The 13,614-nt window shown below is 49.7% G+C and overlaps 3 protein-coding genes across 8 annotated transcripts in view; 2 read left to right on the top strand and 1 right to left on the bottom strand.

The window, feature by feature from the left end:
- Positions 1–2,654: 2,654 nt before the first annotated feature.
- On the top strand, positions 2,655–5,053 carry SLC10A4 (solute carrier family 10 member 4). The gene is made up of 3 exons (XM_061352408.1): positions 2,655–3,168; positions 3,525–3,735; positions 4,315–5,053. The coding sequence occupies exons 1-3, from the start codon at positions 2,783–2,785 to the stop codon at positions 4,828–4,830; spliced, it is 1,113 nt and encodes a 370-aa protein (XP_061208392.1). The 5' UTR covers positions 2,655–2,782; the 3' UTR covers positions 4,831–5,053.
- A 420-nt stretch (positions 5,054–5,473) lies between these two features.
- Positions 5,474–6,890, top strand: ZAR1 (zygote arrest 1). Its single transcript, XM_061352397.1, is given in 5 exon segments — positions 5,474–6,293; positions 6,374–6,466; positions 6,540–6,645; positions 6,648–6,685; positions 6,687–6,890. Coding segments are annotated over 5 exon segments (1,140 nt in total). The 5' UTR covers positions 5,474–5,513; the 3' UTR covers positions 6,810–6,890.
- Positions 6,891–11,907: 5,017 nt separating this feature from the next.
- Positions 11,908–13,614, bottom strand: part of FRYL (FRY like transcription coactivator) — a 164,032-nt gene continuing 162,325 nt past the window's right edge. For all 6 annotated transcript variants that reach the window (XM_061352826.1, XM_061352801.1, XM_061352811.1 and 3 more), the window contains 2 exons: positions 12,618–12,814; positions 11,908–12,255 (listed from right to left, as the gene is read on the bottom strand). In XM_061352826.1, coding sequence (XP_061208810.1) covers positions 11,997–12,255; positions 12,618–12,814 — 456 coding nt within the window. In that variant the 3' untranslated portion in view covers positions 11,908–11,996. The remainder of the gene's footprint in view (positions 12,256–12,617; positions 12,815–13,614) is intronic.

The raw sequence follows: 13,614 nt of genomic DNA, 5'->3' as shown, positions 1-13,614 counted from the left end.
ATTTTTATCCATAACCTAGGTGCACAGCAAGCAAATTAGAAATGAAGGGATTGTACATCCCCTGAAAATCAGAAACTACTCCTGACGGGTCTCATGTGAACATCACTTTCATGGCAGCATTTTGTCCCAGCCCATTTAAGCACCACTGCTTAAAGGGCTGACTGAAAGCCTTCCATCCTCCAGGACTATCTTCCGGAGGCATCTCTTCCCCTGCAAACGCCCGGCACAGCTCCACAAATCAGCCGGCACAGACATGCAGAGAAGCAAAGCATGACTTATGGATGGGTGACGCCATCCCACAGCAGCTGAGCTCTGCTGCTTCCTGCAGACCCAGGCATGGACACAACGAGGCAGGGTGGGAGGAGCAGGGAGCTGAAATGGATACCGAGCTGAAATGGGAAGAGCAGGAAAAGAGGGGTGACCACCCTTTGCTCTGTCTCCCCACCCCACTGTCCTGCTTTTACATAGCGTTCATAACCACAGCATACACGCACATGATGGGCAACACAGTCAGGATGTAGGCTTCCAAGTCCTAGACTGTGATTTATCCCTTACTTGCTTGGGATGGGCAAACCAACTCTTCTCGCCCAAGGCTCCTGAGCATGCAGAACCAACAAGTATAATGGCTGCACACACCAAACCTCCCCTTGCTGCCCCAAACTGAGAACAGTGCACAACACCCGCAGTGCCTTACCCTGGGGGACACTGAGGGAACTTCATTGCAGATATGCAATGCTCACAATTTTGCAACAATCCTGGGCTATGCCAGATGCTTTCCATCTCTGGCAGGAGAAGCAAGTGATTCAGACAGCACCTCCAGCGTGGTGGAGCAGCCAGTCACTAGCCAAGTGAACAGCAAGGTCACTTTGCTCATTCCTTACAGCACTAGCAAAAGTCCCTGCAAGCCCATCCTCTATTTTTCACCAATTTGATAAAGGGAAGGCACAAAAAAATCCTGTTATAAAATAGCAAACAAAATTCCTAGTGTTTAAAAGACTTTTGCTACTCCAGACCAGTCTACAACACAGGAGGTGCTCTCCTATGGAAATCAAACCCCTTCTAAGAATAATGTAAGGCAGTATTACTTATAAAAGTTACAAACTACAACAAGCTTATATTTCAGTGAGTCTTCCCTCTCCTTGCTCTTGCCATCTCTTACGCTCATTTTTCAACAGAGGGACTAATGAGGAATAATATCATACACAATTGGGCTTATTTGTCTTTTTATACTCAATCTGCTGCTTCCAGTAACAGCAGGGCAGGCAGTATGCTTTCTCCTGCCCTCCACAAAAGGAACTGGCCATCGATTTAGAAACATCATGGAGTGCACTATGTGTGAGCCAGCTGCCTCACAGCAAAACCATTGAGCATCACTCCAGGCTCCAGCCTGTACTTTATGATGACATACTGGGGAAGCCTGCAGTGAGTTAAAGAGACAAGAACCATGTTCAGCAGCAGGTAAGTTATTTCACTGTACGTGCTGGATGTGGAAATATGCTGGGTGCCACGAGGGTGACAGCGCTTGTCCGTCCAGGGTTCAGATTTGGCTCTCCCTGAAGTCAGCAGTACTTCTCTTGTTTAAACCAAGAGCCGGGTTTGAATTTCAGCTGATACATTTTAAGGAAAACCTCAAGAGGTCTTGATGTGTTACGATGCATTCACAATATATTCCTACTGCAGTTCAGTGTCCCTTGAAACTCAGGTTTACCATGACTGGGTGGGCTCTGGACGAGGATGCATCTGCTCCGTTGGCATCTAGCTTCACTAAACTCCTATAGCTGCCTATATGATGTATGTTATACGTTGTGACACAAAAGCATCTTCCCACAACCAGCCCTACTCCAGCAGGGAGTCTGGGGTGTGGCACCCAAAGCAGGAGGCCTGGCCTGTGCCCTTCACACCTGCTCAATAAGCAGCTGTCTCCTGCTCTGCCCAACTGACCCAGCCTGGTCTTGACCAAGGTGATCCCGGCTTGCCCATGAGACAGGCAAACCGCACCGGCATCACTTACAAACCAGGGAGGTTATGATAAGCAAATGACCGGCACATTGTGAAGCCAGCTATCGGCTACATGAAGGATGGTATAAGTTACAGCAGCAGTAAGACTTTAAGAAGCACAATAAATACACTGCAAGCACTTCTCTGCATACACAGACCTGAAAATTAAGCTCAGAGGATGCTCTTGGCCCAGCAAGTTGACCAGACCCTGCACTCCCCTCCTCTAGCAGCACACAGAGCCCCCAAATAGGAACGAACTACAGCAATCTGCATCCTATTTGGTTTTATTTGTTGCCTGGAAGGTGAACGAGCTCTGCTGAGGGTGCCCGGTGCTGCCCACCTACCTCTGGTGACACTGCGACACCGACTGCCATTTGACGCTGAAGCGAACCCTCGGTACCGCAGTACGAAGAGAAGCCGCGACCCCCGGGGGGGGGGGGGGGGAGGCGGCGGGGCCGGCTCCAGACACCGCCCCGAGGGTGGCACCGTGGAGCAAGGTCCAGCTGTGCCCCGCCGCTGCGCCTGTGGGTCCGGTCCGGGGGCGCTGCCGGGGGCGCTGCTCGCCGTCGGGGCGGTACCGAGTCTCCGCCCACCGCCGGGTGGCCCCGCGCGGTCCCGGGTGCGCGCGGGCGGTGCCCGGAGCAGACAGCCGGCGCGCGGCGACGGCAGCGCTCGGGAGCGCCCGGTCGGGATGCGGTCCCCGCTCTGACGGCCCCGCCGCCGCCCGCTCCCTCCTCGGAGCCCGGCCCAACGGAGCCGGCGGCTCCTGCGGGTCGCGCAGCCCATGGCAGGCTCCGCGCAGCCCCCGACGGCGGCGGGGGACGGCGGCCTCGACGGCGGGTCGCTGGCGGGGGGCGGCGAGGTTTTCGCGGACCGCTCCCTCAGCCAGGGCTTGAGCGTGCTGGTGGGGCTGGCGCTCTGCGTGACCATGCTGGGGCTGGGCTGCGCCGTGGAGCTGGGGCAGCTGGGGCAGCAGCTGCGGCGGCCCGTGGGGCTGCTGCTGGCGCTGCTGGGGCAGTTCGTGGCCATGCCGCTGCTGGCCTTTCTCCTCGCCCTCATCTTTGCCCTGGATGAAGTAGCGGCCGTAGCTGTGCTGCTGTGCGGCTGCTGCCCCGGGGGCAACCTCTCCAACCTCATGTCGGTGCTCGTCGACGGGGACATGAACCTCAGGTAGGCGCCCCGCGCTTCCTCGCTTGTAGCCGGACGGAGGGCTGCGGCCACCCCGGGGAGCGGGCAGGGTTTGCGGGGCACCTGCCGGCGGTGGCGCCGGGACGGACGGGCACGGCGCGGCTGGAAATCCGCAACCTTGCTCTCCTGCTTCTCCCGGGGAGGACGCACCTTACGGACCCCGACACGCTTCTTACCCCCTTCCCTAAGAAGCCTGCCTGCCCGATCCTGGCCGGGGCAGGGAACGGGGTCTCTTACCGTGAAAAGCGACCCCGCCGGCTGCAGAGCCCCCTTCCCGCGGGGGCTGCCTCCCGGCCGGGCGGCCAACAATACCGTATCTCTTTGGTCCCCCGGCGCAGCATTATCATGACGGCCTCCTCCACGCTCCTGGCTCTCTTCCTGATGCCCCTCTGCCTCTGGATCTACAGCCGCCCCTGGATCAATACGACCGTGGTGCAGCTGCTGCCCCTGGGCGCGGTGAGCCTCACGCTAGGCAGCACCCTCCTGCCCATCGGCCTGGGGGTGCTCATCCGGTACCGGTACCCCCGGGCCGCCGACCTCCTGGTTAAGGTAGGCACGGGGCGCTTGGAGGGGGGGGTGGTGGTGTCCTATGGCAGTGACCTTTCTTGTCCCTCCGAACCGGTAGCAGCTTCGCACAGGCATATTCCACTACTTAGGTGGGATATAAGGATTTACAGTCTTGAAATAAAACGGCAGGACAGAGACAAGGGGTGGGAAGGGGGAGGTTATCCATCCCCTGGTGCCCGGGAGGCAGCCCAGACCTGGAGCAGAGGCATTCGCTGCATCCTACTCTCTCCCAGCTCCTTCTGCACCCAGAGCTAGCAAAACTAACCCACAGGCACGGCGACACTTCCTCAAATACACAAGCAATTTTAGCTTAATCACAAAAGGAGAAGCAAAGCACAAGCCCTGGCAAGTCACTCCAAAGCAGGATGATGGAGGGAAAGCTCAGCCCCTTCCTTCCCTGAGATATGATCAACCACCACTAAAGTCCCAAGGCAGAAGCAAAGCTGGAAATGCAATGCAACCATGTTTTGCAGTTTAGACTCTCTATCAAGCTTGTACCTGCTCTGCTTATCCTTTTAAACCAATAACCTCCATGTTGTTTATCAATGTATCTGTTGCCAGATTTCCCTGTGGTCCCTCTTGGTGACTCTGGTGATCCTGTTCATCCTGACTGGGACAATGCTGGGCCCAGATCTGATGGCACATATTCCTGCGTCTGTCTACGCCATTGCTGTGCTGATGCCCCTAGCAGGGTACGCCTTGGGATACGGCTTAGCCACGGTCTTTAAAATGCCCCCACACTGCAGGAGAACAGTGTCATTGGAAACAGGGTGCCAAAACGTCCAGCTCTGCACCGCCATCCTCAAACTCACCTTCCCCCCAGAGCTCATCGGGAGCATGTACATGTTTCCCTTGCTTTATGCGCTTTTTCAGTCGGCAGAAGCGGGACTCTTTGTGCTGGTATACAAGATGTATGGGAGAGACAGCTACAAGCAAGATATGCTGGGTGAGGAGGAAGACACAGATATATCCTACAAGAAACTGAAGGAAGAGGAGGTTCCTGATACTTCATATGGCACAGTGGCCACGGAGGAGCACAACTCCATTCAAATGGAGCCAACGCAGACAGCGCTTTAGGCAAGAGAAGGAGGTGACACCTGGGGGGGGGGGGGGACATGTGATGTGTGTTGTGTTTGCAGCCAGGCTGGGGCTGTGCTCACCGCTGTGCAAGCCGAGCTGCCCGGCCTCCATCGTTTCTCCAGCCGCTCCCATTGTACAAGGTGTTACGTGTTTATTACCATGGCAGTCATGTTTCCTCAAATATAGCTATGGATAAAATTAAAAAGCAAAGGAAAAAGTATCACTGTGATGATGCGAATCAGTCTTAGCACGAGGAGGTTCTTGCCCACCGGAGTGCAGCACGAATGGGTATGAGAAAGGAGACGGGTGTTTGGCAGAAGTGAAGCCAACACGGCACCAGTGTAGATGAACAGACAAAATCACCCTGCGTGCGTGTATCGCCGTGCCTCTCACCCGCTGTAAAACCATTGTGCTCGTTGTTCCACAGCAAATACATGGCGAAGCTGAACCAAACCCGTGTTCCCCGCTGATTAATCCCGCGGGGACAATTAAGGGCCGCGCTGCCTGGTTCTCCCGGGAAGCTGTGCTGGGTCAGCGGGCCCCAGGCCCACACCTGGCGGGGATGAGAAGGGGCAGGCAAGGCCGGCGCCCGTCGGGGGCGGGGGAAGCCCAGCACCGGTCACGCCCCGCCCGGGGTATTTAAGACCGTCCCCCAGGGGGATTACCTCGGGTGCAGTGGGATGGCGGAGGAGGCGATGGAGAGCTACCTGTACGCTGCCTACCACCCCTACTCCTACCGCTACCCGCCGCCCAAGAGCAAGGGCGGAGCGGCGGGCGGCTGGAGGCCGCGGGGCAGCAGCTACTTCTCGGGCTATGGGGAGGCGGCAGCGGCCGCCGAGTACTTCGATAACTACCAGCGGGCGCAGCTGAAGGCCATCCTCTCCCAGGTCAATCCCAACCTGACGCCGCGGCTCCGCAAGGCCAACACCAAGGAGGTGGGCGTCCAGGTAAACCCGCGGCAGGACGCCTCGGTGCAGTGCTCCCTCGGGCCCCGCACGCTGCTGCGCCGCCGTCCCGACACCCCCGGCGGGTCACGGCACCTCCCGGCGGAGCGGGAGCAGGAGCAGGGCAGCCCCGCCACCACCAGCACCCGCGCCGTCCGCTTCCCTCGCACCATGGCCGTCTACTCGCCCATGGCGTCTCGCAGACTCACCGCCTTCTTGGAGGAGCCGGAGCGGCGGCCGCAGCAGCAGGAGAAGGTGGAGGTGGCCGTCGAGGAGGAGGAGGCCGCGTTGCGGAAACAACGAGAGGCGGAGGCGGCCGCCGTGCGGGAGAGCTGGGAGAACCCCTCCGAGGGTGACACCGAGCCCTTGGAACAGCGTCCGGCTGCGACCCCGGAGCTGCCGGCGGCAGAGCCGGAGGGCAGCCAGGTGGAGAAAAAGGTGGCGGCGCGGGAAGAGGCGGCGGCCGCCCCCCAGAAGCGGGAGCCGGCGGCGGGCAAGACCCGGCTGCGCTTCCAGGTGAGGGGCGGGCGAGGGGGAGCGGAGTGGGGCCGGGCCGGGAGGTGCCTGCCCCGTCGAGTAACGGCTGTCCCCGGCAGTTTCTGGAGCAGAAATACGGCTACTACCACTGCAAGGACTGCAACATCCGCTGGGAGAGCGCCTACGTCTGGTGCGTCCAGGGCACCAACAAGGTAGGGCACGGCAGGCAGGGGTCACCCCGTCGCCAGCCGGGATCCCCCCCGCTGACCCCAGCCTCTCCCCCAGGTCTATTTCCGGCAGTTTTGCCGGACCTGCCAGAAGTCCTACAACCCGTACCATGTGGAGGACATCACCTGCCAGGTAAGGGACCCCCAGCCCAGCCCCGCCCTGCCCTGGGCCGCCCCTCGCCCGGCCGCCGACCGCCGCCTCCTCCCCGCAGAGCTGCAAGCAGACGCGGTGCACCTGCCCGGTGAAGATGCGCCATGTGGACCCCAAGCGGCCGCACCGCCAGGACCTCTGCGGGAGGTGCAAGGGGAAGCGCCTGTCCTGCGATAGCACGTTCAGCTTCAAATACATCATCTGAATGGATGGTTTTGTTGAGGGCTCCTATAGGGAACTGCAAGTAGAGCAGATTGGGTTTTGGTTTTGGTGGTGGTATTGTTGAAGGCACTTGGTGAGGTGTAGGTGGGGAAAGCATGAAAATAAAGATACTGCAAAGCATGGTGAGATGATCAGGTGGGTTTGTGCCCAGCTCAGAGACTGCCTATTGCAACTTCTGTAATTTGCACACGGGAAGAGCCTACAAATAATGTTTTGTAAATCAGCAGTGGTCTCTGGCAGCAGCTGACTTGAGACCTTGTAGAATCTGAGGTGGGAAAGGATGTTTGTTACTGCTCTTCCCCTTGAACTAATCAAACACTCAAAGTTAGGTAGTAGATCATCATTCATAAGCAAAACACCTAATAGCATTCACTTACTGTGCATGTTTGTATTCCCTGTGGTGGAAAGTCTCTGCACCTGTTCTTTATCACTAGCAAATGATTCAGAAATGAAGTGTAAAGGCTACATCATTTCTGCAGCTGTGTTTAGCTAAGCTGGTGTTCCTTTCTGTAGACTAAAGCCAAAGAAAGGTGGTTGTTACTGCATCATTCAGGGGCAGTTCTCACAAACTGCTGGGGAAGAGAGTCGCTCCTATTACGGTCTCTTGGTGAATGAGTTGCCTGTCTTTACCTCCACAAACTTATCAAGAGGAGTGATGCTTCAAAGGCTTGAAGTATGGTGCTACATCAGCCTGGCTTCTTCCTGTACCTGCAGTGATGCACAGGAGCTGTGCACTTAGTGGCTTACACTTGAGTTCAATCTAGTCATGGTTTAGATGTCTCTGGGAGCTCCCCAGTAACACCCGTCTGGGTTTGGGTTTGCAACTAGGAGTCGTACTTCTGGGGCTGTGTAGTAGTGGCAGCATCAGCAGGGCTACTCCCAGATGGTGTTCTCTCAGGCCTGTTGGTACTGCCAGTGGTAATGATCTCTAGGGACACCATGCTTCTGCAAGGTGTTACAAGCTGGCTCTGGGACTATGTCATCACCATCTGAGCAGATTCACAGCCTAGTAAAACCCACCCCCCCCAGTCTACCTTGTAGCAAAGGAGTTGGATAAACTTAGAGGAAAACCTGTTGTGGTTTTTGGTTGGTTTTTTTTTTTGGGGGGGGGGGGAGGGTTGTGGTTTTTTGTGTGTTGTTTTTTTGTTTTTTTTTTTTTTAGGATGCTAATAAAGCTGTTAATTTCAAAATTGAGCATAATAATGCACAAAGCCTTCTGCAGAGCTCTTGAGGTAGCTTCTATTTGGAAGGACTGATTTATCTTGGCTGTAACAAACTTATCAACACCTGTATGTAGCCTACTTAAGACGATTCTTATTAAAGACTGAAAGGGAACCAGTCTGAGTCCTGTGCCAGGTGGTTGTACATCTCTAAATGGAAGCTAGTGTGTATGGCAAAGTAGGCCAACATTGTCCTTGTACTAACAGATGCCCATTTAGAGGTGCAGTGAGTGTTAATTCTGTAGGCTTAACTCATCTTCTTGTAGATTCCTGGTGTAGTTTAACATGCCCCTTGAATATGCTGCAGTAACTAGGGCTTAGTGCCTTGGCACCAATTTATTACAAGTGATGTTACTTATTCCTGCTCTGTTCGCTATCACAGCAGCATGAGATGGTCCAGGAACAAGGAGACCTGTCACACTCCTGAATAGGGTACTAGTCTATTTCATGCTTCTACCTGAAAGTTTCCCCTGTATCACAGTAAAAGGGAATACTCCTTGCTTCAGCAGCTCACTCAGACTTCCACAGCTCCATCCTTTTCCTGTTCAGCTTGCAAAGTACAACTGCAGCTGGGCAGTTTCTGCTGCAGGCTTATGTACCTTGAACTTGCCTGTAATTACAGTAATGAGCAGTGACAAGTCTCCAGCTTGAGGAGATACACAGCTGAATCCCCCTCTGTAGTTATCTACCCACAGTGCACCTCAATTTGTGGTTGCAGCTGTGATCTGGGATGTCTTTTATTTCTGAATGTAGTTCCTTCTAAGGATGTTCTTCAGTATGTTTTCTCATTTGCCTTTGCCATTCTAACAAACAGCTGTAGTCTGTTCCTGATGGATGCAGGGTGGGGGACCAGCTGTGATGCATCTGTGCGCCTTGGTAATGAGTTTGAAAACTTGAAATCTGTACCATGTCAGTGTGAAGTCATATGGCAATCCATAGCAAGATGAGCGGTCAAGTGCTTCCTAGTTAAACGTATGTCCTTGCAAGCACTGCTTTGAGGATTACTTGCTGTGAATATGGTGACTCTTACACAGTTAGTAATAGTCCAAGTGAAACTTAGTACAACTTAAGAGTTGTCATCCCTGCTAACTACAGTGAAAGCAGCAGTTGCTTCTATTCGATAAGAAGCGGAACAGGCCTGGCTTATCCAAGGTGAGTGGTGTGTTTCAACTGCAACTAGTCTAAGCAAGCAGTTGATGAAAGTTCCAAGCAGCAGGTAGCAAGGTTTTGAGGCTCAGAGGAGTTGAGTGCAGTGCACAGCAATATTAAACAAGATTTCCTCATCCTGGAATTTCTGTAGTAGATGTAGCTCTACATCCCATTCGTCTTAAATATATATTCAGAGCTTTTGCTGCTTGATGCCAAAGTACAGTTCTGTATCCTTTTTCACCTGACTGCTCCGTCACATCCTTGACAGTGTACTGTGTATCATGGGCACTGCTTCCTAGACTCAGCAGAAACAAGGAAAGCTACTCATGACCTATGTGATTATGCAAAACACAAAGGAACAGCTCTCATGCTGCCAGTTCTTCAAAGATATCTTTAACTTGCCCTTTACAGCTTTTTCATGAAGAGATTCTTTTGCATGCGTTAGCTCAGTCAGTGCTGTATTTGCTCTGCTTTTACAGATGTCTGATGTTTTGCTTGTTTCTAGGCAAGCTTTACCATCTTAACCATTGCTTCAGATTTGGCACAGAGCTGGCACCAGCTAATGTAGGATGACAGTTATGAAGTAGTTGGGAATGAGTGATTTTGGAAAAGCTTCACAGAGTTAAAGCAGCATGAGAGACAGCCAGGTAGCATGATTCTGCTGCGCAGGGCAGGTTCCACTAGCCATTGTCAGTGGAGGAAGATGTATAACATAAGGAATTATGCACACAAAAATTCAAGTTTGAGTTGCATGAGAAATCCTGTAGCGGCTTCAGAAGATGCCTAGAAAAATGCTGTTGGCATTGACAGGGCATAAAAGGAACCTCCATGATTTTTAGGGCACCCCAGCCTCTATTGTCAGTGTGTAGTCTGTTTAGCTAAAGTATTTAAACTCTAGCTTGTAAAAATACACAAAATAACAGATACAATGTCTTTTTATTTTTACAAAAAAAGCTAGTAAAAGATGATGTAAATAAAAGTGTAATGCGCCCCCTAAATAAAACTACTTATCCCCTGTAAATACTTATTAAATAATTAAGAACACCATCTACAGTACCACAAAACCATCAAAATAATTCAATTTTATCAGGGACAGGGGAAAAAAATACAGTGATTATGGATGTGCCTTGACCAGTTACAGAGCTTGTTAGGATAACATAACTACTGTCAGCAGTCCAACAGCGTGCACAGTGCCTTCAGTTAATGCATTTCAGCAAAATTACATTTCTAGTGGGGTCCAATTCCCCATAAAAGGCAGAGCTAAGAATTTCAGTTCTACATTCTAAACTCTGGAATTAGAGCCCATTAAAAAAAATCACAGTGGGTAAGAGATGTATATAAAAATACTGGATGTTCCTCTCAAATCACAGGAATTGTGGGGCTACATTCTTTTCTGGGTTTTCTTCCTTTTTTTTTTTTTTTCTTTTTTCCCTTTTTTTCTACAAAATGCTATTGGTTTCGACAGAATCCAGTTTGTTTTATGCTACAGACGTTGACACTGAACTATGAGTATATTGCCTGTTTGCATGTTTTGGTAGTCAGTCTGTTTTTTTCTATATAGTCCCAATTTCTTAGGCTTAAGTTGAGTCATGAAGCTGCATATATGTGCATTCAAACTCTTTGAACCCTGCAGACTATGCAGACTGCAAGTAATGTATGTGACTACCCACAGGGAGAACCCCCCCTTCCCCTCATAGCTTTATACACGTACTGTCTTAACAGTGCATTGCACAAATTTACAAGAAAAATACTGGTTTTGCACTATACAGTTTCTAGAATATATACAGAATAAAATAAGTTAACTTCTAATGAGAATTGCTGATGGGCAGCATATATCTTTAATATACATTTTAAAGTCTCTGCAGGCAGCTACTTTTTGGTTAGTTGTTATCAATATTTGTAACATAAGCACTGATCAGAGAACTGAGCAGCATTCCAATAAAGTTAACAGATATATTATTTCTTTTAGAAACACTGGGAAATCCCAGTTTAAAATATTATTAAATGTCCTAACATTTACACGCTATGAGGATTAGATCTAATAAAATAAAATTTCTTCAAAAATAATCTTGCAGCTCTTTTAAGCATGCTCTGAGACCTTATTTAACAATCATCCATACCTTCAAAAAACAACTGTCACATAGCCATACATTCTAACTCACACACATCATTTCCTTGTTACAGACAACAAAAGCAAATAAAACATTGAGAAGTCAATGGTTTTTGCAGTCGTTTAAGTCATTCTACTCATGTTTGACCGCACATTCTTCATGACCTTGCAAAGTGTCTCATTACGTATTAGTTGATTACATTTACTGCTGCTGGAAAGCCAGGAAGCCTTGCAGGTCTTCAGCCAAAATAACCCAGCTTTGATTTTAGCCTCATCCCACCTGCAATATTGATTCAACCTATAGAGGCTGTTACTGCAAACACCATTTATAGTTCTGTTACAACAGAACTATACAGGAGTTACAACAGAAAATAATGCATATGTATGCATTATATTTAAGCCCTTTTCCTTTCATGTAGTTTTTATACATAAATTTAATAAAAAAATACTACTGCCACACAGGTACTGTGTAGAAAGAGCAGTCAAGTAAGATGTTCACTTCAGTTCTCAGGTTTTCACTTCTGATGAAACAATTTCTTGCTGTGATGAAACTGTGTTGGTTTCTTTTTTTCTTTTTTTTTTTTTTTTAATTTTTTTTTCCATGAAAGGTGCTCAATAATAGTCTGAAGCATCTTCATTGTTATCTTTCTAAATGACAGCTGTTCAGAATCCAGTGCTCACAAGATTGATTCCTGGTTTGATCTTCCCTAGAAGCTGATAGGATTGCACCATGCGTAGAGACTCTCGAATTTCCAGATTCAGTTCCATCAGCTTTGAGCTGGCCTCAGACATGTCCTGGTTGGAGCCTACTACTGCGAAGCTACCAGTCTGACCAAGTGTCTGATGACGGAAGTATATGTGCAGCAGTGTTTGAACTGGGTCATCTTCAGAACTGCCAAAGATGTCATGAGGCCAGATAGCTCTGTAAGCACACAATTTGGATTTAGACATGAAAAATAATGAAAATGTTTACAAGTTCTTTAAACAGACATTTGAGCAGAAGACACAGGAAAGAGCAAGGTCACTATTTCCTCTTCAGAGTCCTGATAGTTAACAGACAATTTTCTCAGAAATTCAAAAGAACAAGTACTACTAGAATTGCCTTTCTTTTTTAAATTGCAAAGTGTGTATGAACAAGCTGTAATGAAGCAACAGTGCTTGTCCTTTTCGATAAGAACATCTAGCAAGAGCTGAAAATAACCCTGGAATAGTGCCTATCCCTACCTTTAAATTAAAAAGGCCCATTAGCAAACTCGGGTCTGACAGCAATCCTTAAACACTTACCTGAAAACCTTGACCTGTGCTACAGCTGACACAAACTCCCTGTTTCTCAGGGTTTCAATGAGAGAGTGAATAGCAGTTTCTGTGCTAGCTTGGGAAGCCTCTGCAATTTCAATTTCTTCAATACCACTGTCAGATGCAGCCTCAGCCTCCTTCAGACAGCTCTCCAAAAGAGCAAGTTCATCAGACATGTTTATGACCTAAAACAGATACAAGAGTCACCGTTTCTAGTTAAAATTATTTTCAGCCAAATTGACTTTCAGCAGTTCAGACTTAACATTTTCCTTCTCTTTGCAACCACAACTGAGAGGCAAAATAAGTACATCCAAATATCTGCTGCCTAAGCATACAGTTAATTAAATGGCTGAGGCATGCATGGTCAGGCATTCCGGCTTTCTCCTGATGAAGTTTCCATGTTAGTTAGGTCTTTTAAAAATTGTGTCCAAAAATACATTTCTTTTCTCCCCACATCACTTAATAACAATGAAACTGACAAGAAGAATTAAACACTTTGGAAAAGTACAGCAGCAATTGTGTTATTACAGAACAACTTAAATATGACTAAGAAAGCTGGAAGACTGGTAACCCAACAGAATAACTGTAGTGCAGCCTATGTATACACTGTCTTCAGCTTTAGCTCCAATGTATAAGACAAGGCCAGCAATCAGAATATGATTTTACATCTGACTAACTTAGGCAAGAGGCAGGACAGCTGTGATGCTGACCTTCCGCAACATTCCCCATACAGAAATTAACTTGCTCATTTGCAGCCTCTACAAAACCCTTTAAGTCCAAGTGAGGAAACATGCATCGTTATTTCCTTAAGCTACTTAAAACCCAGTGATTTGCACCCAACTTTTCATTTTCCCCCATAACACAGCAAGACCAGGCCTGTTTGTTTATATTTCTTGCTACCTCTATTTATTGCATTACAGACTCAGGGGAGAACCTTCAGAAGCCATTATTAATAGCATAATGCCTTTCAGGTTAATTAATGTCA

The sequence above is a fragment of the Neopsephotus bourkii genome, unplaced genomic scaffold (genome assembly GCF_033783945.1).
Source record: "Neopsephotus bourkii isolate Nb327-2 ecotype Australia unplaced genomic scaffold, CSIRO-AGI_Nbou_v1 NB_54, whole genome shotgun sequence".
NCBI lineage: Eukaryota > Metazoa > Chordata > Aves > Psittaciformes > Psittacidae > Neopsephotus > Neopsephotus bourkii.
Note: the sequence above shows the minus strand (reverse complement) of the source record. Positions and strands in the feature narration are given on the sequence as shown.

Excerpts from the sequence above, each read along its gene's own strand:
- SLC10A4 (XM_061352408.1), top strand. The coding sequence starts at position 2,783 with ATGGCAGGCTCCGCGCAGCCCCCGACGGCGGCGGGGGACGGCGGCCTC. Across the intron at positions 3,169-3,524 it reads GACGGGGACATGAACCTCAG|CATTATCATGACGGCCTCCT; the intron begins GTAGGCGCCCCG and ends CCCCCGGCGCAG. Across the intron at positions 3,736-4,314 it reads CCGCCGACCTCCTGGTTAAG|ATTTCCCTGTGGTCCCTCTT; the intron begins GTAGGCACGGGG and ends ATCTGTTGCCAG.